Source organism: Sciurus carolinensis, chromosome 16 (genome assembly GCF_902686445.1).
Source record: "Sciurus carolinensis chromosome 16, mSciCar1.2, whole genome shotgun sequence".
NCBI lineage: Eukaryota > Metazoa > Chordata > Mammalia > Rodentia > Sciuridae > Sciurus > Sciurus carolinensis.
Window position 1 is genome coordinate 17,122,498 of NC_062228.1, and position 23,788 is coordinate 17,146,285.

The 23,788-nt window shown below is 44.4% G+C and overlaps 2 protein-coding genes and 1 pseudogene across 2 annotated transcripts in view; 2 read left to right on the plus strand and 1 right to left on the minus strand.

Moving 5' to 3' along the window:
* The window catches only part of Dus2 (dihydrouridine synthase 2), a 151,817-nt gene extending 132,471 nt beyond the window's left edge, over positions 1-19,346 (minus strand). Inside the window, exons 1-2 of the mRNA XM_047527911.1 lie at positions 19,260-19,346; positions 15,562-15,703 (exon numbers count right to left, since the gene is read on the minus strand). The gene's annotated coding sequence lies outside the window, so the exon portion shown is untranslated. The remainder of the gene's footprint in view (positions 1-15,561; positions 15,704-19,259) is intronic.
* Positions 7,741-9,541, plus strand: LOC124966564 (DPEP2 neighbor protein-like). The gene is made up of 3 exons (XM_047527922.1): positions 7,741-7,807; positions 9,198-9,375; positions 9,418-9,541. Exons 1-3 carry the CDS (start codon positions 7,741-7,743, stop codon positions 9,539-9,541), a joined length of 369 nt encoding a protein of 122 aa, XP_047383878.1.
* Positions 19,347-19,403: 57 nt separating the features above from the next.
* LOC124966551 (probable ATP-dependent RNA helicase DDX28) lies at positions 19,404-21,511 on the plus strand (annotated as a pseudogene).
* Positions 21,512-23,788: the final 2,277 nt, after the last annotated feature.

The window sequence follows — 23,788 nt, forward strand, 5'->3', positions numbered from 1 at the left end:
ACTCAGAGCTGAAATCAACGAAATTGAAACAAAAGAAACAATACAAAAAATTGACAAAATAAATAGTTCGTTCTTCGAAAAAATCAACAAAATTGATAAATCTTTAGCCACACTAACAAAGAGAAGACGAGAGAAAACCCAAATCATCAAAATTCGGAATGAACAAGAAAATATCACAACAGACACGATTGAAATACAAAACATAATTAGAAGCTATTTTGAAAATCTATACTCCAACAAAATAGAAAATTTTGAAGATATCAACAAGTTTCTAGAGATGTATGAACTGCCTAAACTAAACGAGGAGGACATACACAATTTAAATAGACCAATTTCAAGTAATGAAATAGAAGAAGTCATCAAAAGCCTACCAACAAAGAAAAGTCCAGGACCTGATGGTTTCTCAGCCGAGTTTTACAAAACCTTTAAAGAAGAGCTCATTCCAATACTTTTCAAACTATTCCATGAAATAGAACAGGAGGGAACTCTCCCAAACTCATTCTACAAAGCCAATATCACCCTGATACCTAAACTAGACAGAGACACATCGAGGAAAGAAAATTTTAGACCAATATCCTTAATGAACATCGACACAAAAATTCTGAACAAAATTTTAGCAAATCGCATACAAAAACATATTCAAAAGATAGTGCACCATGATCAAGTGGGTTTCATCCCAGGGATGCAAGGTTGGTTCAACATCAGGAAATCAATAAATGTAATTCACCATATCAACAGACTTAAAGTCAAGAATCACATGATTATTTCAATAGATGCAGAAAAAGCATTTGATAAAATACAGTACCCCTTCATGCTCAAAACACTAGAAAATATAGGGATAGTGGGAACATTCCTTAACATTGTAAAGGCCGTCTACGCTAAGCCCATGGCTAATATCATTCTTAATGGTGAAAAACTGAAAGCATTCCCCCTAAAATCTGGAACAAGGCAGGGATGCCTCTCTCACCATTCCTATTCAATATCGTCCTTGAAACTCTAGCCAGAGCAATTAGACAGACCAAAGAAATTAAAGGGATACGAATAGGAAAAGAAGAACTCAAACTATCCCTATTTGCTGATGATATGATTATATACTTAGAGGAACCAGGAAATTCCACCAGAAAACTCTTAGAACTCATAAGTGAATTTAGTAAAGTAGCGGGATATAAGATCAATGATCATAAATCTAATGCATTTTTATACATAAGTGATGAATCTTCAGAAAGAGAAGTTAGGAAAACTACCCCATTCACAATAGCCTCAAAAAAATTAAATACTTGGGAATCAATCTCACAAAAGAGGTGAAAGACCTCTACAATGAGAACTACAGAACACTAAAGAAAGAAATTAAAGAACACCTTAGAAGATGGAAAGATCTCCCATGTTCCTGGATAGGCAGAATTAATATTGTCAAAATGGCCATACTACCAAAAGTGCTATACAGATTCAATGCAATTCCAATTAAAATCCCAACGACGTACCTTACAGAAATAGAACAAGCAATCATGAAATTCATCTGGAAGAATAAGATACCCAGAATTGCTAAAGCAATCCTTCGCAGGAAAAATGAAGCAGCGGGTATTGCAATACCAGAACTTCAACTATACTACAAAGCAATAGTAATAAAAACGGCATGGTATTGGTACCAAAATAGACAGGTAGATCAATGGTACAGAATAGAGGACACGGACACAAACCCAAATAAATATAATTTCCTCATACTAGATAAAGGGGCCAAAAATATGCAATGGAGAAAAGATAGCCTCTTCAACAAATGGTGCTGGGAAAATTGGAAATCCATATGCAACAGAATGAAACTAAACCCATATCTCTCACCGTGCACGAAACTAAACTCAAAATGGATTAAGGACCTCGGAATCAGACCAGAGACCCTGCAGCTTATAGAAGAAAAAGTAGGTCCAGATCTTCAACATATCGGCATAGGACCCGACTTCTTCAACAGGACTCCCATAGCACAAGAAATAAAAGCAAGAATCAACAACTGGGATAGATTCAAACTAAAAAGCTATCTCTCACCAAAGGAAACTATCAGCAATGCGAAGAAAGAGCCTACAGAGTGGGAGAAAATCTTTGCCAATCATACTTAAGATAGAGCACTAATCTCCAGAATCTATAAAGAAATCAAAAACTCAACACCAAGACTACAAATAACCCAATCAACAAATGGTCTAAGGAAATGAACAGACACTTCACAGAAGAAGAACTACAAACAATCAACAAACATATGGAAAAATGTTCAACATCTCTAGTAATAAGAGAAATGCAAATCAAAACCACCCTAAGATTCCATCTCACCCCAATCAGAATGGCAATTATCAAGAATACAAACAACAACAACAGGTGTTGGCGAGGATGTGGGGAAAAAGGTACACTCATACATTGCTGGAGGGGTTGCAAATTAGTGCAGCCACTCTGGAAGGCAGTATGGAGATTCCTTAGAAAACTTGGAATGGAACTACCATTTGACCCAGCTATCCCACTCCTTGGCCTATACCCAAAGGACTTACAATCAGCATACTACAGAGATACAGCCACATCAATGTTCATTGCTGCTCAATTCACCATAGCCAGATTGTGGAACCAACCGAGATGCCCTTCAGTTGATGAATGGATAAAGAAACTGTGGCATATATATACAATGGAATATACTCAGTCATAAAGAATGATAAAATAATGGCATTTGCAGGCAAATGGATGAAATTGGAGAATATCATGCTAAGTGAGATAAGCCAATCTCAAAAAACCAAAGGAAGAATGATCTCACGGATAAGTGGATGATGATACATAATGGGGCATGGGAGGGGTTAGTTTTAGGGTTAGAGTGAGGGTTAGGGAGTGGGACAAGAATGGGGGAAGGAAGGACTGTACAGAGGGAAAAGAGGGATAAGAAGGGTGTGGGGAAGGGAAAAGTAACAGAATGAATCAACCAACATCACCCTATGTAAATTTATGATTACAAAAATGGTATGCCTTTACTCTATGTACAAACAGAGAAGCAACATGTATCCCATTTGTTTATAATAAAAAAAAAAAGAGAGATCACAGACGTTTGTGCTTCTGACGTGCTGATGATGGTCCATCTCACCACCCAGGAAACGGTTTGCTCACTTTATCATTCTTTCTTACACTGCATGTTTGGGTTGTATGCACTGTCTGAGTGATTACAAGCATTTTACAATTTTTTGAAATATTGGAAAAAACGTACATACACTGAACTTTGTGTTTCAATACTGGTCAAAATTGTCCTGGAACATGGCACTTTGAGGTGCAAGTGACCATTTCTTAATTACTAAGAGTGTGTCAGGAAACTGGAGTGGACGAGTACTCTTTCAATCTTCACTATTATTTGCAGTTGCCTATTTTCAAATGCCTCTATTCACTAAAATTGAATTATACACCTAATTAATACATGTGGTGTTTCCACTCATTCATGGATAGTCACTAAGTGACAACAAACTGCAGTCACCTGACATACACATCTCCAGCATATCAAACAAGGTGCTACTCATCTCCTTATTTTTAGCTCTGATATGAAATTTGTCCTTCTAACAGTATATGCAGCCCTTCTTTTTTGTACTTTTGTTAATGATCTCACTGTAGAAAAAGGCGCCAAGCATGGTGCTGAAGTCCTCTTGAATGACAGGTTTTTTTTTTCTTTTTCTTTCTTTTTTTTTTTTTTTTGAATGTTGGTTATCAGGTATTAAACTCAGGGCACTGGACCTCTCAGCAACATCCCCAGTGGAATTTGTGTTTCATTTAGAGACAAGGGTCTCACTGAGTTGCTTAGTTCCTCACTTTTGCTGAGGCTGGCTTTGAACTTGCGATCCCTCTGCCTGTTAAATGCTCTTAAGCACAAGAAGGCTGTCATGAACATTACTGACAAAACACGTGTGTTCCATAAGCCTTCTTAGGCATGACAGTATAATGCTATTGGTTCCTGAGTTCAAGGATAATGAATCAATGGTATATTAGCTGGAGCTGCCAGTAGAGCTTCATGGTACAGCACAGGCTGAGAATGCACAAGGCACTGAGTTTGATCCCTAGCGCCTAAATAAATAAACAGCAGAGCTTTGAACAGATACACACATAAAATCAGTGTAGGTGCTAATCCAGAGATAAAAATGTGACCAGAGGCTAGCAAAACCCTAATCCTGTATTTCCCCTACCAAAACCCTAATCCTGTATTTCTTGTATTTCACTCGGTTCAGTATTCACATCAGATTTTCCTTTCCTCAGCAAATTCATAGAACTTAACTTCTACAAATAACAAAAATCAACTATATCTCAGGTATCCTTCTTAATGCAGCTCAAAACTTGCTACTAACATCATTAACTTTCAAAGATGACTACTATAAGAAGAAGATACGGACTGCAATGGTAGCTTAGTGGGAGAGCATTTGCCTGGCATGTATGAGGTCCTGCCTTCAATATTCAGCCCCACATATACAAAATGAAACAAGATATATTAACAGCTAAATATATTTTACAAAAAGAGTAAATGTTCCCCTTTCTTCAGAAACAGCAGATTTTTTCAATTTTTGCTTTTTGTTTGTTTGTTTGGGGTCCTTTACCAAAACACCCTATCCTGTTTTGTTTCATATAATCATTTTTTAGTGGGAAATGGACACAATGCCTTTATTTTCCTTATTCATTTATTTATTTATTATTTATTATTTTTTTTTTTTTGCGGTGCTGGAGATCGAACGCAGGCCTTGGGCTTGCAAGACAAGCACGCTACCGACTGAGCTATCTCCCCAGCCCGCTTATTTACTTTAATGTGGTGCTCTCCATCAGAAACCAAGTAACTCGCACCTGCTAGGAAAGTATTCTACTACTGATGTAAAACCCCAGTTGTCCCCCTTTCTTTTTGTGACAAGGTCCCCCTAAGGTGCTGAGACTGATCCCAAACGAGAGATCCAGAAGGTGTGGAGTAAAGTGGGGAGCCCAGGACCTCTCACCACCATCACCACCTCCCAGCTCCACTGTGTCATTCCTCATGTCACACAAACATTTCTGAGGCTGAAGGGAGCAGCAGTGGCGGAACTGGTGGAGATCCTCAAGCAGCGAGACAAAGAAGATAAGCCTTCGCCCTCAAGAACTGTCCTGGTATTCAGTAACAGCCCAGCACTGTCACCTGTCTGGGACATGTTCTGGATGGCCACAAAATCAAACCCTAAGGTTTCAGGGACAAATGCCAGCCTCAGTGAGGGCAGCTATCGTCCAATGCTTCCACAAGGGATCCCAAGACATACTGCTCTGCACAGAAATAGCCTCTAGGGCCTAGACAGCACCTATGTGGAGTTGGTTGTCAATTATGATTTTCCCCTCACCCTGCAAGATTACATCCACAGAGCAGGGAGGTAAGCCAGCCTGGGAGCCAGGTCCCAGGTGCGCTTGTCAGCTTTGTGACCCATCCCTTGGATGTGAGCCCAGTACAGGAGATTGAACTAGCAGCTTGCAAAGGAGAAGCCTTCCAGGACTGGCATCCTCTGGGAAAGAGCCTTTGCCTCAGCAATTGATTTCAGCTCACTCAAATGTAATTCTAGATTAGGGATCTTTCCTGGTGTCCTGAATGGGTGAACACACTTGTCACCTAGGCTGCCCTTAATACCTCTCAGGGCCTGGTGAGCTGCGAGTGGCTTCAAAGATGAGCTACTGGCCAGTATTGGAGTAGTGGAGCATTGGACCAAAGTAGCACAGTCTTTCACATATATTGTGGAGAATAAAACTGATTTGTATTTTCTGACATGACATCTGGCAATAAATAAAGTTTTCACGGCCAGCTTTAATAAGAATTACCATTAGGCCAGACTTCATTATATTTCACGATTCACACTCCAAATTCCCTCATGTAGTTGAGTTTAGTTTTTTTCTTTGCCGTGTATGGAGGGCAAGCTCTCTACCACTGAGCTACATTCTTTCTCCTTACTCCCTTCGTCCAATGCTTCCACAAGGGATCCCAAGACATACTGCTCTGCACAGAAATAGCCTCTAGGGCCTAGACAGCACCTATTCTTTCTCCTTACTCCCTTCCTCACTTCCCTACTTCCTTCCTTCCATTCTCTCTCTGTTTTTCTACCTCCCTACCTTCCTTCCTTTCCTCCCTCCTTTCTCCTTCATTCCTTCCCTCTTTTTCTTTATTTCATTCTATCTTCCTCTTCCTTCCTTCCATGCATCCTTCCTTCCTTTCTCATACTTTCTGTTTCTTTTCTTTCTTTCTCTCTCTTTCTTTCTATTGCCTTTCTCTCTCTATCCCTTTCTTTCTATTGCCTTTCTCGCTCCCTCCCTTCCTTCCATCCCTCCTTTTCTTTCTTTCTTTCCATATGTCTCCAAGTAAAAAGGATTAAACCCAGGGAAACTCAACCTCTGAGCTACATCCCAGCTCTCTCCCTCTTTAAATTGCTTAATGCAGTACTGGGAATGGAACCCACAGGAGATTTAACACTGACCTATATCCTCACCCCGTTTTATTTTATCCAGGATCTCGCTAAGTAGCTGAGACTGGCCTCACATTGTGGTCCTACTGCCTAAGACTCCTACAAAGCTGGGATTGCAGGCCTACATACCCACACAGAGCTGGTTTGCCTTTTGTAAACAAAGGACACTGAAATGATGGTGTGCTCATTTTGTAATGTCATCTTGTCATAAACACATCTCAAATTAGGTTAAAATTGGACTGTCATTCCTACTTTGTAAAGTCACTGGAGAATTCTTTTGGCCTTGGAGCACCTTTAACAGCCTTGCCACTGTGCACCACCTTGAAATGTGACGTTTGTCCTATCACTTATAAATCTGGAGCCCCAACATGAACAAGAAACCCCACTGTTGAGCAGAACACCTCTGTCTTACCTGTGTAATCCTGGGTAGGCCCATAGGCCTCGTTTTCAGACCTCACTTGTAAAAAGGTGAGAGTGCAATTCTTTTCTTGTTTTCTTGGGGGTTCCCAGGTCAAAACCAATGACTCACATCTACAACCCATCAAAGTATTCATCTCTGGGGCAGAAGAACGTCAACAGGAGCCCATCTTTGCAGTTCTTCCCGACTGGAGTGCTTTTAATCTCCAATTTTTTGGTTCTTTGATTTCCTACACTGCGGATTGAACTCAGGGTACGAAACAAACTGGGGCATATCCCCAGGAATTTTTTAATTTTAAAAAGAGGCAGACTCTCACTAACTTACTTAGGGTCTCACTAACTTGATGAGGCCGGCTTTATCTAGAAAAATCTCCTGCATAGGGCTCCTGAGTCAACAGATCAAAACATACCAAGGCCATATAATAACCTATATCCAGGCCCAAGACTAAGGACAGTTTCCTAACCCGCAAATTCACTCACATCACTGCCCCTCCAACAGTTTAATGCAACCTAGCTGTCTCTGTGTTTATTCATGACGCTCAGGTCAGTCTCAGAATTTGGGTTTCTCTTTCCCCTGGGGTCATGGGCTGTCCCAACCCCCAGCTGGGCTCCACTAACAGTGGCTATATGTCAAGTATATGGGTCTACAGGCCAGAAGGGAAGGCCCAGGTAGAATGCTCTACTTTTACCATGCTTTCCATAAAACACCAAGGGTCTGACGCCTACCCCTCAAGTCACCCATTCTTTTCATGACCTCAGTGGGTAGTGACGACATCACAAGCCGCAGTTTCCATGGCAGGGTAGCTAGGAAACTTACCTACCAGTTCTCTACAAGACACCAGCGAGTCTGGCTGCTCCAGAGAGAATGTCTGACCGGATCATTTATATCCAGTCTAACTTGTCTTCCGTGTCCTGGGGGACCAGTGCGGCAGGTAGGCCTAGGCCAGGCATCTGTAATGGAGCCCTTGGTAAATACACAACCTCACTGGACGGCCACAGGTTCCATTTGGGCTGGCACATCACTCCTCAGGACTTCCCCGGCCATGAGTGAGACCAAAGATCTCCTGCTCCCTCAAGGTCCCACAGTGCTTGTGCTCACTGCTCAGGGCAAGTGTTCACAAAGGTCCTGATCTCTGTCAACCCAGCCCTCCCCTTCAGACTCCCCAGTTGCTTCCTTCGGAGCCCAGTACACTGCTACTCATCTACGGTCCCAGCTACTTGGGGCTGAGGTGGGAGGATCACCTGACCCCGGAGTTGGGCTCAAGGATCTGGGTGGGGAACAGAGTGAAACCTCAGACAAAAGGTGAGACTCCCATCACCAAATCAGAAAGGAGACTTTCTCCACATCCTTCCTTCATAAGACGCTTACAAAAGTGTCATGTGCTTTCATTATCAAATGATGGAGCACTTTGAGGAAGAGCTCTTGGCCTCTCATCAACCTCACCTTCAGACACAGACACCTTTACCACACTGTCAGGGATTCACACACTTGGGCCCCTCCCACACGGCCCAGTCTAATCTGCTGAGGGACAGGGTGGTGCCATGCAGCTGAGAAGAACAGAAGACCCAGGGGGACAGAGCAAGTGGTAGTTACGCTGGAGGTCTGAGGAAATGATGTCTCGGGAAGTGGAGGGTAGAAGGCTATTGGGCCTGACCGTGGCACCCAGAATCAGCACCTGGATCTCTGGATCCCTCTGTCCCAGAATACGGTCCGCAGAAAGTGGTAGGGCTGGACACACTGGTGTGCAACCACAGTGCCAGCTACTGAGGAGGCTGAGGCAGGAAGATTGCTTCAGCTCAAGAGTTCCAGGCCAGTCTGAGGAAACAGAAAAACACCATCTCAAAAGAAGAAAGGCCTTAGAAAAATCCAAAAAAAACCAGGCTAGAATTCAGTGTGGTTCAAACAGCCTCTATCAATGGGTCCCAACAGGAGCTGCCAACGTCACAGAGGTTCTAAAACAATTTATATTAGACTCTTATTCCAAACCTCTAAAATTATTTCCATTAAAGCCTCAGAAATGACAGACTTACAGAAATTTGTCTCAGTTGTAGAAGGGAAGATTGAGGGAGTGCTGTTTGTGTACATTTTGAGGTATGACTGTTCTCTTGCTGCTTCCATTGGCTCCAGGAACTCATGTACTTTATAGAAAGCATCTCTTGAGGAGACAGAAAACATCCAGGGAGGTGACAGGCAAAGGCTGTGTTTGGGATGCCAAGCAGATAAGAGGGCTTCAGTCAGAACAGGAAGGAACAGGAGAGGGAGGTGCTGGTGGCAAAGTGCATAAGGCGGAAGTGACTGATGGGTTCTGGGTTTCCTTCCAGCAGCGGTGCCTCCCGCGTCTCCTACACCTGCATACTACCATGTCCTCTACCAAGGATGTGCAGAAACCCAGGTGGGCTGGCATGGGGAGACATACTGCCTGGTTGGTGGCTACCGGCTCTATGGGGACGCTCCCTTGGCCACTCCAGCCAAGAACAAAATAGAGAGGCCAGCAGAGAAGCCAGCAGAGAAGCCAACAGAGAAGCCCAATCAGACAGCTAGAGGGGCTCCCAAGAAACGCCATGCACCATCAGAGGCAGAAAAAATCTTGGGTTGCCGTGGCCCCAAAATTCGACGCTTCATCAACACTGGAAAGAGACAAAGGCCACGGAAGCTTGCTGGCTGAGCCTCTCTGTAGCGAGAACAAACTTCTGACGCATCCTCACTTTTTCACAGTTATATTTACTGTATTTAGTTGAGAGAAATAAAAATGTTTAGTGTTGCTGTGTATTGACTGTGATGTCATTCAAACGTACAAAAATTTGAGGGATACACTGGAGGATGTTTCACGGGATGTCCTACAGTGTCGCACCCAGGGACTTGGTTAAGCATGCCATCAGGAACTGCTACACCTTATAATAGTGTCTGCAGAGCTTGGTAGAGACTGGATCTCTATTCAAAGCCATGCTTTGTACTCCTCCTCCTCCTTTCTCAAGGTAATCTTCCTGTTCAAAGGAAATTATCCACAATTTCCCCATCCTTTTCTTTTTCTCTCCGCAGTACCGGAAATTGATTCCACAGGTGTTCTACCTTTCAACTACGTGCCCACTCCTTTCTGGTTTTTTATTTAGAGACAGGGACTGCAAAGTTGCTAAGGCTGACCCCAAACTTGTAATCCTCCTGCCTCAGCCTCCCAAGGACCTGGGATTATTGGTGTTTGCCATCACAAATTTGTTCTCCTTACAATTTTTACCACAATTGTTTTATATTTTTAGTTCTCAATCAAACTTTTTTCATTTATTGTATGGGATTCTGAGAATCGAACCCAGTGCCCCATACACACCTACAGGCAAGTGCCCCACCACTGAGTCACAACCCCAGACCTCTTCTCTATTTTCTACCCTTCTTGTGTTCTACGCAATGTAATGAATTACTTTAATAATCAGTACATCAGGGGATCTGTTAAAAACACACTGCCTTCTCTCCTGATCGCACTTATTAAAAGGTTTAACTCTAACACCTCTCTCCTCAGGTGGGACATTGGAGTCCCTCTGTTAGTATAAAAAGGAATAGAAATGCGACCTGTGGGGCACTCCTGGAAAATTTACAGGGTAAACCTAGGGAAGAAGGACTGCTGCTCTTTCAACTCTTCTGACAAGATTCATCTTCCAGGTGTTTAGGGCTCAGTGGGCTAAGGAAGAGCCTGCAGCCTGCTCTGCCCCAGGTCCTGTACCAGGTACGTGGCTAATTTCGCTACCTAATCCTACAGCTGGCTCTCTATCTGGGTTCATGAGAACTCACCCACAAAGAACAGGCAAGTAGGAGTTAGCCTTCTTGCAGAGCAACTCTTGCAACCACCAGGAGGCACCAGCACCACATTATGCCAAGCCCAGGTCTCAAGGCCCCAGTTTCCAGCCAAATATCCAAGCAAGAACATAACTGCCTATTTTCTTCTGTCCCTCGAACTTTAGACTGCATGGAAGGACTAGGTCATTTTTTGTTGTTGTTGATTTTTGATACCAAAAACTAAACGCACGGGCCCTTTAACACTGAGTCACTTCCCCACCTCTTTATTATATTTTGCTTAGAGACAGGGTCTCCATGAATTGCTTAGGAGTCTTGCTAAGTTTCTGAGGCCCGCCTTCAACCTCAATCCTCCTGTCTTAGCGTCCTGAATCACACCGATTACAGGCATGCGCCACGGTGCCTGGCAAGAGTAGGTCTTCTCTAGCAGAAATCCCTTGTTCGTTCAGAGGCTATCCCGACTCTCTCACAGAGAACTACATCACAAAATACTGAAGTGTTTAAATTACATTTCCTCTTCTCCAAACTTGAGTAGAAACCTGGAATGAACACCTAGGCACATTTATTAGGAGAACCAACGTTTGCCCGATTAGAAAGGCCACATATTGAAGTCATCACATAAATCCTAAGTGCTTAACCTCTAAAGGGCTTGAAAACAAACCTAAGAATTCCTAAGGAATTAGCTGATGGAGGATCTGGATCCTCATGACACAGTTCTGTTTCAAGAGGCAGCTCTGCTTTCACTGCCCAGCTTCCCTTCCATGGCCACCACTAGCACAAACTGATGGTCCACGGCTGTCAATGAAGCATGGCTGCCTACAGGCCCTGTGCTCTGACAGACATGGCTCCCTTCCATCCTCGTATTATACTGTACCTCTCTCCCAGAGAAAACAAGTCCCCATTCTGGGAGCTCAAAAAAACTGAAAGACAAGGGTGAAGAATATATTAACGCAGGCTCCACTGCCTTTTCCTCAATTTTATCAACCCTAGAACTTTGCCATGGAACATGCTTAGGCCTCTGTCATCCTGAACTCAGAAACCTTCCTTTCTGCCTCCCACTTGAAACCTCCAGAGAACATGTACGCCATCCTCCTACCCTCGCTCCCACCTCACTTTGCCAGCACCCTAGAAAGCTCAGTCCCTGCCCTGCTACGGGTACCAGCATCCCAATCCCCACCAGGCTTCTCAGATTTCCTTCCCATAAGGCTGCAAGTTAGCACTGCATAGCAAGCATAGCTGCCAGGCAAAGGTCCAGTTTTTAGTGACTATGGAACAAGACCACAGCTTCTCACTTTCCTCAAGTCCCTACTCCCAAACCCTTCTCGCCACCCTCATTTCCAACAAAAGACTGGCTTCCTACAAGTCTCTCAGCACATAACCCCTCAGCTTCCCTCACGACCATCACTCCCCCCTCGCCTCCTGGGTCCATCTCACACAAGGGCAGGTCCCACCTCCTTATCAAGAAATCTGTGCCCCAAAATCAGACATGAAGACCAATGGGACAGAAGACACGTTGACACACCCTCGTACACACAGTAACCTCTGAGGAGGTAAAGGCACCATACACATACCCTGCAGAAAAGATAGCCTCTTCAACAAACGGTGCTGGCATAATGGGAAGTCCATATGTAGTAGAATGAAATTGAACCCCTACTTCTCACGGTGCACAAAAACCATCACAAAATGGATCAAGGACCTAGGAATTAGATCAGAGACCCTGTACTACTAGAACAAAAACTAGGCCAACCCCCATCATGATCACTTAGGAACCAACTTCCTAAACAAGACTCCTAAAGTGCAGGAAGTACACGCAAGAATCAAGAAACTGTATGGTATCAAACTAAAAACTTCCTCACTGCAAAGGAAACGATGAAGAACATGAACAGAGAGCCTTTGCAATGGGAGAAAATCTTTACCCCCTGCACCACAGATAGACCATTAATCTCCAGGTGATACAAAGAGCTCAAAAATCTTGAAACCAAAAAAACAAATAACCCAATCAATAATTGGGCAAAGGATCTGAAAAAGCACTTGAGAAAAGAAGAAACACAAAAGAAAAAAATTATATGAAAAAATGTTCAACATCTCTAGCAAAATTGAGAAATGCAAATTAAAACTACACTTCCTTTCTATGTCACTCAAGCCAGAATGGCAACTTGAATACAGGTAACAATCAATGTTGCCCAGGATGTGGGGAGAAAGGTACTCACATATATTGTTGGTGGGACTACAAATTAGTGCAACCACTATGGAAAGTAGTATGGAGACTGCTTACAACACTTAGAATCTAACCAACACTTGACCTAGTTATTCCACTCCTCGGTCTATACCAAAAGGACTTAAAATCAGCATACTACGGTGCTGAAGCTACATCACTGTTTACAGCAGCTCAATTCACAATAGTTATGCTAGGTGCACTTCAACAAACTAATGGATAAAGAAAATGTGGTATATGTACACAAATGGAATATTACTCAGCCATAAAGAAGAATGAAATTACGGCATTTGCTAGGTAATGGAGAGAACTGGAGATTATCATGCTAAGTGATATAAGATAACCCCAAACACCTAAGGCCAAATGTTCTTTCTGATATGTGGATGCTAACCCACAACAACATTGGGTGGGGCGGGGAAGATATAAAACCACTGCATTAGACAAAGGAAATCAAAAGAAAGGCAGGGGAAGGAGAATAGGAAGGACAGTACAATGAATCAGACATACCATTCCTCACCTCTTATTTGAATATAGAGATCAGGGTAACTCCTCATCATGTACAACCACAAGAACAGGATCCTTACCAGATGTGAGGACACACTCCTGTAGGCCTGCAGCTTGGGAGGCTGAGGCAGGAGAACCGTGAGTTCAAAGTTAGTCCCACCAACGGTGAGACACTAAGCAACTCAGTGAGACCCTGTCTCTAAATAAAATGTAAAATAGGGCTGGGGATGTGGCTCAGTGGTCCAATGCCCCTGAGTTCAATCACCAGTATCCACGCCTTGCACCCCAAAACAAGAATAGGATCCTAATTAGAATAAGTTATACTACAAGGATGTGTTTTATGCCAAAATATATTCTACTCTCCTATATAATGAAAAAGAACAAAATTAAAAAAAAAAAAAAAGAATCCTGTGGCCTAGGCTGAGGCTACAGTTCAGTCACAGGGTGCCTGCCCAGCATATGCAAGGCCCTGGGTTCCACCCTCAGCACTGCCACAAAATAAATACACAAACCCCTATCCCCTCCAAGAGAAAAGGAAAACAACAAACCGACTCCACTGCACTGCTGACCTGGCCCATCGCCCCTACAGCCCCTCACTTCTACCTCCTTCCTCCCTCTATTCCTCAAACACGCAAGTCTTTTCTAAATAACTCCCTTCACCCTACTTCCTTTAACTCAAGCCACCTGCCTGTACTTGTTCCCCAATTAACCTCTTAAATCCCTGCTGTGGTGGCCGGCAGTCCTTCTTCTCCCTCCTTGTTTGCTGTTCATCCTTAAGCCTTTAACTCCGCAGCTGTCCCCACTCACCTTATTCTCACAAATACCACCAACAGCCTTCTTTCACTTGATCTCTCTGCCGTCTCACGTAGTTCACACACATGACTGTGGCATCCCTGACAGTAGACTCTTTAATTTGCATATTTTCTCACATTTTTCTTCTCACATTGACACCTATCCTCCAACAATCACACCTAGGAATTAGGGTGTTTTCCCCAAGTACACTCACAGGTCCTCCCTTCTCTCTACACGGTGGGTTCCTCTCCAATTACACACTTTATCTGAGGGTAACTGGGCTTCACATGCAGTTGTGGAAGATGAGAGGCCCTAGACCTAGGAGGTACCTTCACCCAGCTTCCCCAAGGCCACATCTTAACTGTAACACAATATCACTATCAGGATATTGACACTGACACAGGTAAGACACAGAAGGATCCCGTCAATAAAGATTCCTCCTAATGCCTTTTGTAAGCAGTTATCCCATCCCTATCTCCACCCCCATGGTTTTCTTAAAATATTTTCTTAGTTGTTGATGGACCTTTATTGTTATTCGTTTACATGTGGTGCTGAGAATTGAACCCAGTGCCTCACACATGCCAGGCAAGTGCTCTGCCACTGAGCCACAACCCCACCCCCAATGGGTTTTAAATGAAAGAATGGGAGATGAGAAGTAGCTCAGCAGTGGAGCCCTAGCGTGCACAGAGCTCTGGGTTCCATCTACAGTACAGGAAAAAAAAAAAAAAAAAAAAAAACAAAGATAGTAAGATCAGAATACCTGAATAGCATCTGAAACTTTTCACACTCAGTAGGACAACATATCAGGACTAAGGGAAGCTCTCCAGGTTGACTCTGAAACATGCTCAATGAGAAGCACTGCCTGCGCACATTCCCTCATCATCCAACATCAGCTACTCCTTTAATTCTGTTTTTCTCACAGATCTTTCTGAACCTGGGTCTGAACCCCAGTATTCTCCAGAGGGCTCAGCAAGTGTATCTACTGCCCCACCAGCTAACAGCACCAGAAAATCCGATGGCAACCAAAACCCAACCTCGTCCGGGTTCCTCAGCCTGCTTCTGGTCCTTCCTCTCCTCTTCCTAACCTCTGAGTCCATTCACTGATGAACTGAACATATGCTCCTGTGGGGCTCCTGTGGGGGCCAGGGCAGTGCCCAACTTGATGCTCATCTACCCATCTCAGTAACCCAGACACCTCTGCGCTCCCCGGGCTGCTGGCCTCCACTAGGGCCCACAGAGCTCATTGGTGTTGCCGGTTCATCCCCTGCCACCTTCAGTAAACACCTGTGCGGGCAGTTTCCATTGTGCCTCCCCCACTCCTGAACACTCCCGCATCCAAATGAGGAGGCTCCACTGTGGGAAAGCCCTCCCAGGAAACCAGGAGCACTTACCTCACAGTAAACGATGTCAGCTCCATAATCCAGGGCCAGCAGCTGCACTGGGAGAGTGCCCACCCGAACCATAGGGGCTAAGATGAGTTTGTGGTGGAAGCACAGAGAGACGCTATTCACGATCATTCTTCCTCTGCTGCACCTGAAGAAAGGAAAACAAGGTCACAAATTCAAGTGGAAACAGTCCCTTCTGTTATCCAGGGAAACGTTTCTTTCTTCCTTCCAATCCAGAGTCATTTGCTTTCCTTTTGTCTGATCATGCAAAGTATGCATACTCACTCATTTCTCTAACCACTAGTCATTAAGGGCTTAATCTGTGCCAGCCACTGTCCTAGTCTCTTGGGTACATTAGACCACAAAACAACAAAAAATGTCTACTAAGCACGACTTTCTCACTGCTGGAAGAAAGAACGCAAAAGTCACCACACATAACAAGAAAACAAGTAATTACACAGCATATTAGAAAACTGGTAGGGCCTGGAAGAGAAAAAAGCAAAAATGTTATTTTTACTTCTTTAGTGTGTTTCTATATCTCTTCGGAGACAGGGTCTCATTATGTTGCCCAGGCTGGTCTCCAAATCCTACCATAAGTAGGCTTCCCTAGCAGCAGGAACTGAAAGTACTTGCCACCACTCTTGGCTGGGTTGTGGTTTTATTTCTTTTTAATTTTTATACTGGGGTTTGCACCCATAGATACCAAACACCTTTTAATTTTTCATTTTCAGACAGGGTCTCACTCCTTAAGTTGTTTGGGACATCATTAAGTTGCTGATGCTGGCTTTGAACTCTCGGACCTCCTGCCTACACTCAAAACCAGCTGGGACTGGGTTGCAATATTAATAGAGAAATCAACACAAGGATGGTGGGGAATCTTGGGGATTGAAACCTGTGCCTCACACATGCAAAGTATGTACTCTACTACTGAGTAACCACCCCTGCCCTTATTGACTTATTGACTCATTGACTCACATGGCTTATTGACTCACATGGCTTACAGTATCAGCTAATTTCTGGAGATCTGCAAAAGTACCTCATCTCTACCAGAACGAGGAGAGTGTCTCAAGGGTACAGCACTGGCCTAGAGTTTAGCATGCATGATACCTTGGGTTGATTACTCAGCACCGAAAGCGGGTATGTAGATAAAACAAGTTTTCTCCAAAATAATAATGTAATCATTACTTTATTAGGCAAGAAGATAAACAAGAACATGAATGTTGTTGACAACTCACTCTTCTAACAGTGTCTGACACATGCAGAGCGCTCAGAAAATCTTTTTTTTTTTAAACTTATTTATTTATCTATTTATTTATTTTGGTACTGGGAACTGAACCTTGAACCCAGGGGCACTTAACCACTGACACACATCCCCAGTCCTTTTTATATTTTATTAGAGACGAGGTCTTTCTGAGTTGCTCAGGGATTGCTGTGTTGCTAAGCCTAGTCTTGAACTTGTGATCCTCCTACATCCAGCCAAAGCTGATGGGATACAGATGTGCACCATCACACCCAGGAGAAAATACTTCTAAAATGAATACTTGAATGAATGACTGAGATTCAAGGACATACCAAGCTCTTGCTCCTAGGAGTTTACTAATTTTTAAAATAAGTGAAACTTTCATATTTCTGAAGCACTAATTAGATGCTACTCAATGTCCAGGAAAAGAGAAGGACTTTAGGCATTGTCTGAGGATGTGACAAGAAATTAGGGACAATGGGCAGGCAAAGACTTAGACAAAATCCAACCCCTATGAGATTTTGAGGTAATTATAAAGGTTCCAGCATAATGAGAAAGCACATGCATACCTAATCAGCTAACCCTACCCTGAAGAGTTGAACACAATTTAAATACACATACAAACATACATAGGTACCGCTCTTTTCTGATATTCCTTCAATTATCTCATCTTGATTGGTGCAAAGCAATTCTTTGTTTTATATCTGAGGAACAATGGTACATGGAAATGAATGAAACTCATCAGATCAGATATCCAAGGAGCGATTCAGATAAGAAACAGTGAGCTCTGAGTTTTTAGAATCATAATAGTAGTATAGAAGCTGAGCAGGGAGTCACACACCTATAATTCGAGCTATTTGGGAGGCTGAGATAGAAGGATTGCAAGTTCAAGGCAAGTCTGGGAAATGATGTAAAACCCTGTCAGACCATGAAATTTAAAAAGGGTGGAGGATGTAGATTGGTAATACTAGAGTGCTTGCCTATCATGTGTGAGGTTCTTAGTTCAAGGTTTCCAGACCAAAACATAAGGTCTCTTAATGTGCAATACTGACAAATTATCTCTTGGTGTTTTTTGTTTTGTTTTGTTTTGTTTTTAATGAACCCAAGGCATCCTCGTATGCAAGAGCTCTTCCAACTGAGATATCTTCCTAGTCCCACATACATTTTTCTCCAGAATATTTTGTGTAAGGAATCCGGCCTCCCAACCACCTGTCAATCTGCAAAACGCCCACCTCTCCCATTGGAGGAATTTCCTGCTTATGTTGCCGTAATCTTCCTGCCTCCCACATTACGTTCTAATATGTCATTGGTCCATCAGTCAGTCTGTAATAATTCTCCTCCGCCATTGGTTCCTCCCAGCCCTCGAAATTCCAATATGAGGAGAAACCATGCGCCATGTTTCTTTTCCTTCTTCCCTTCCCAGAGCAGATTTGAATCGTCAGCATAAAATAAAAGTTCCTCCTGAGACCTGTTTCTGTAGAGAGTTTTTCTGGGAGTTATCCCCGAACCATAACTTCCCCTAACATTTTGAATCCACAATTGATTGAATCTTCAGAAATGCATCCTGAGGTTAGGAAGAGCCACCTGTATTGGTGGCACTAAATCACATTTTCCAGTTGTTAAGAACCTACCATGTAATCAATCCACAAACCTTATCTCCCACCCCAGAACTTCAGACTACTAAAAATCTGACACCCATTTTCAGAACTTTTCAGGAAGTATGGCCAGTGTAGTTTTGTTTTACAACTTCAATATCTAAATCTCAGCCAAATATTCTTCCTGACCAGGTCTATATAACATAAGCCACAAAGCTGATGACTTCCGAAGTGTAACTGCATCTTTACCAGTACACTCTGAGAATTTAAGGTATCTGAGAGTGAAGGTGAGTTGGATCCAAGAGTGACTTCAGGATGAGAACTTGGGAAGGGCGACAAGGAATCACAGAGTGCAATTTGGCTTTAATATATTCTGGTTTTTGTTTTTTTTTTTCAAGGTGGATATGTCACCACTTGAAACGGGGACTGAAGACCTAACTTCCCATTTCAGAGAATTAATAAGCGTAAGGACACCATTTTGTACAGCGATTCTGAGTCAGAGTGGGGCGGGAATTGAGCCTAGATTTACAACTCCACACCCTTGTCTCAGCCCCTGGCGGACCATTCATTCAACGCTCGCAAAACACTTATTACCAGTATTTCCGCAGGCTCCACATGTCTGAAAAGGACGCCGCATCCTTCACCTTCACAGTTTACAAGGGGAGCCTGGCACTGAACAAGCCCTCAAGAGGGGCAATGAGGACTACAAACCAGAACCTCAAGGAATGGGCACACACTCTCCAGGAGACACCAGTACATCTGCTTCATAGGACCAAGGGCCCACTGCCGCCTGGTCCCCGCTCCTGCCTATGGCGCTCTCCCCACCCCAAGGTTGGTCTCGTTCTGGATGTCTCCATTCCTGTTCATACCTGCACACCTAGCGGTCACCGAATTGCAATTTGGCCAATTCCTGATGACCGCCAGCTCCGCATGCCGAACTGAACTGCGCCAGCCACCGTACGCCAGAAGCGGCCCATACGTGACGTCACTGAAGTGCGCCTCTCCAGCCGCAAGGGCAACATGGCTCTGACGTGGCCGACGTTGCTGTTGTTGCTTACCGATCGGTTGCTGCAGGCGCCCCGCCGGATCTTGTCGGGCCGCGGTCCGGAGGAACCACTGCCAGTGGTCCGAATTCCGCGGGCTTTACATCGGCGGCAGGCACAGCCACAGAGCGGGCGTCAAGTGCTAAGCGGCCAGTGTTAGTGAGACCGGGAACACTGCTGTCTCCGCCTGGCGAACCGAGTTGAACCAGCCAGAGCGCCTCACGCTGGGATGTTGGGAGTGCTCAACGCTCACCTCGCGTGGCTGGACATCCCCGCGCGCATGGGGACTATTTCTCCGTCGAGCGCGCACAACTGGACGTGCCACCGCTGCGACACAACTCGTCCCAGGGCAGCTTCGCGGACCTGGGTACGAAGCCCCGGGTGCTACGCGCACTGAACAATGCTGCTCCCGAAGTCTTTTGACCCACCACCTTGCAGTCACGCACCATACGCCCGCTGCTTCGAGGCAACCACCTTTTTGCGCTGCGGAAACTGGCATTGGCAAGACTCTAAGCTATCTACTTCCACTGCTGCAACGGATCCTTCATCGTCTGGTTCTGAACATCCACCGTGTACCTGCTCCTAAGGGTCTGGTCCTTGTGCCTTCCCCATAATTAGCGAATCACGTACAGGCTGTGGCCCTATCGCTGGGCAGCTCCTTGGACCAGCAGGTGCAGGAGCTAGGGGGAGGCCTTGGCATGCGTAAAATTAGGCTGAAACTGTCCAAACAGCCTTCAGCATATGTTCTAGTTGCCACTCCGGGGGCTTTCTGGAAGGCCCTGAAGAGTCAACTGATGAGCCTGGAGCAACTCTCTTTCATGGTGTTGGATGAGCAGACACGCTATTGGATGAAAGCTTCCTAGACCTGGTGGACTACATCTTGGAAAAGAGCCAAAGCCCAAGACCCAGCTGACTTAGAAGACCCCTTTAATCCCGAAGCTCAGTTAGTGCTGGTGGGAGCCACATTTCCTGAAGGGGTGAGCCAGTTGCTGAGTAAAGTGTGGAGCCCAGGATCTCTCACCACCATCACCATTTCACAGTTCCACTGCATCATGCCTCATGTCAGACAAACATTTCTGAGGCCGCAGGGAGCAGTAAAGGTGGCAGAGTTGCTGCAGATCCTCAAGCAGTGTGACAAAGAAGAGAAGCCCACATACTTAGGAACTGTCCTGGTGTTCTGTAACAGCTCCAGCACTGTTAACTGGCTGGGATATGTTCTGGATGACCACAAAATAAAATCCTAAGGCTTCAGGGACAAATGCCAGCCTCAGTGAGGGCAGCTATCTTCCAATGCTTCAGAAGGGATCCCAAGACATACAGCTCTGCACAGACATAGCCTCTCGGGGCCTACACAGCACCCATGTGGAGCTGGTTGTCAATTATGATTTTCCCCCACCCTGCAAGATTACATCCACAGAGCAGGGAAGGTGGGCTGGCTTGGGAGCCAGGTGCCAGGTGCACTTGTCAGCTTTGTGACCCACCCCTGGGATGTGAGCCTAGTGCAGAATATTGAACTGGTAGCTTGCAGAATGAGAAGCCTTCCAGGACTGGAAATCTCTGGGAGATAGCCATTGCCTCAGGAAGCTTGATTCTGGCTCAGTCAAATGTGATTCTGGATTAGGGATCTTTCGTGGTGTCCTGGGAGTGTGAATACACTTGTCGCCTAGGCTGCCCTTAATACCTCTCACGGCCTGGTGAGCTGCTAGTGGCTTTGAAAGATGGCCTACTGGCCAGTATTGGAATAATGGAGCATTGGACCAAAGTAGCATAGTCTTTCACATAAAATGTGAAAAATAAAATAGATTTTGGTTTTAGTCATGTTGTCATTTCGAGCAATAAATAAAGCTTTCATGGGCTGCCATCACAATAATCATCATTGTGGCAGAACTCATTGTGTTCTGATAATGCATGCTTCCAACTGCTGCCTGTAGGACAAAGATTTGGTTGAGTTTAGGTGGATCAGTGGCCCCTTACCCAAGAAAAATTAGAGGATGCCTCCATGTTAGTACAGGAACAGTTGACAGCCGGCCATGTGGAACCCTCAACCTCACCCTGGAATACTCCTATTTTTGTTATTAAGAAGAAATCAGGCAAATGGCGCCTTTTACAGAATTTGCGCGCTATCAATAAGGTTATGCGCCCGATGGGGGCATTACAGCCAGGAAGGGGGGAAAGAGGGGTGCTGCTGCTTATTGTAAAGGTCAGAATGTTCTCAGAATGAGAACTTCTTGGTCCCTGACAAGTTTATTTTCTTTTTCTGCAGTAACGTGAATGGCAAGCTGTCTACCACTATGCTACATCTCAGACCTATTGTTTTTTGTTGTTTCGTTTTATTCTATTCTGTTTTGTTTTACAGTTCCAAAGTTTGAACCCAGGGGCACTCTACATTGGGCTACATCCCTACCCTCTTTTTTTTATAACTTATTTCTGGTAATGGGGATTGAACCCAGGGGTGCGTCACCACTGAGCTACATCCTCAGCCCTTTTTATTTTTATTTTGAAACAGGGTCTTGCTGCGATGATGAGACTGGCCTCAAACTTGTGGTCCTCCTTCCTAGGTCTCCTGAGTGGTTGAGATTACAGGCCTGCGTGACCACACATGCTTGGTTTGCCCTTTTTGAAGACAGGGTAGTGAAAGGATAATGTTATTTTGTATTATGTTAGTAGTTCATAAACATGTTTTAAATTTTATGCTAAAATATGCCTATCTATTTTACTTTGTAAAGTCACTGCAGACCTTCATTCTTCTTGGAGAACCTCTAACAGCCGGAAGGCTGTCCATCACCTAGAAATGTGACAAATTCATCCTCTCAGCTATACATCTGGACCACCAACAATATGAAACCCTACTGTTGAACAGAACAGCTCTGCATACCTTGGGTAGCTCCTTTAGTCTCCTTTTGAGACCTCACTTGTAAAAACTGCAGGTGCAAAGAATTTTTTTCCTTGTGTGTGTATGTATGTGTGTTTTGACCAGAATCAAACTGAGAACTTCATGTATATTAGGCAAAAGCTTCTCGTTGAGCCACATCTCCATCTCATCAAAGGATTTATCTTAGGGGCAGAAAGAGATCAAGAATGGCCTGTCTTTCTTTTATTCTGTGCACAAGTTCAAATCTAAACTTCAGACCCACTTGCAAGAAGCATTCCCTGACCTAATACATTCAGATCTCTTCCTCTCTAACAGTTAAATGTTTAGGGTCAGGGCCATGCAAACTAGCTGTCTCTGTGTTTAATCATGACTGTGTGATCAGTTTCAGAATTTCGGTTTCTCACAATCTTGGTCGCCTGTGGTCATGGGCTGTCCCAACCCCCAACTCTACTCCACAGACAGTGGTTATTTGTCTAGGATATGGGTGGAGAGGCCAGAAGGGAAGGCCCAGGTAGAGTTCTCTACTTTCACCCTGCTTTCCATAAAACACTAAGGGTCTGACACCTATCCCTCAAATCACCCATTCCTTCCATGACCTCAGTGGGTAGTAATGACTTGCCATGGCTGAAGCTGGTCTTCAAGAAGACCTGACTTTCCCCTGTTCAATCCTCTGTAGTCCTGCCTTGCACAGAAAACAACTGCACTCTGTAGCACGTGAAGAGGCAAGTGAAAAGAGAGGGAAAGTGACCTAGCAGGGACCTGATCCACCCATAAGATCCACCCTGAGTCACTGACAGAAACATCAGCACAATCCAGGAGGGGAAGGCTTCCTGAAACTCAAAGCAGTGTTTATCCAGTGAGCCTCCTGCCTGTGGTCTCTGCAGGCACAGTAGCTACCTGCAGCAGGAATGGTGTGGGGAAAGGCAGCAATGCCTCCTTGAGGCCCACATGCTCCTTTACTCCCAGCCCCTTAGGGCCCCAAGACACCCATAGTCCTCAAAAAATTCTTCTGTAACAGTGTTTGACTTGAATTTCAGTTTGTCCAAGATCAACTTCAAGCCCCCCATTTCCCTTCCAGTGCATTCCTACATGGAGACCTGGTCTTCTCAGGCTTTCTGCCTTCAAAAGGGACTCTCGGGTACAGTTTCTAACTGATAACTTCTTCAGTGATGCCTAGCTGAACTAGGTCAAGACCCAGGACACTCTATCAAAAAATAAGAGCCACAGGCTGAGGGTGTAGCTTTTGGAAAGCATGTGCTTTAGTGTGCATGAGGCTAATGGGGCTCCATTCCCAGAACCAAAATGAACATCTGATGAGTGCTTCCATGTGTAAGTGGTGTACGTGTGTGTGTGAGAAGGGCCAGAATGAGAAGATGACACTGACCCATCTACGGTCCACCCATCCAGCTATCCATTTATTCAACAACCTTTTATTGAGCACATCTTACATCCCAAGTACTGTGCTAGGTGTTTAGAAGATATT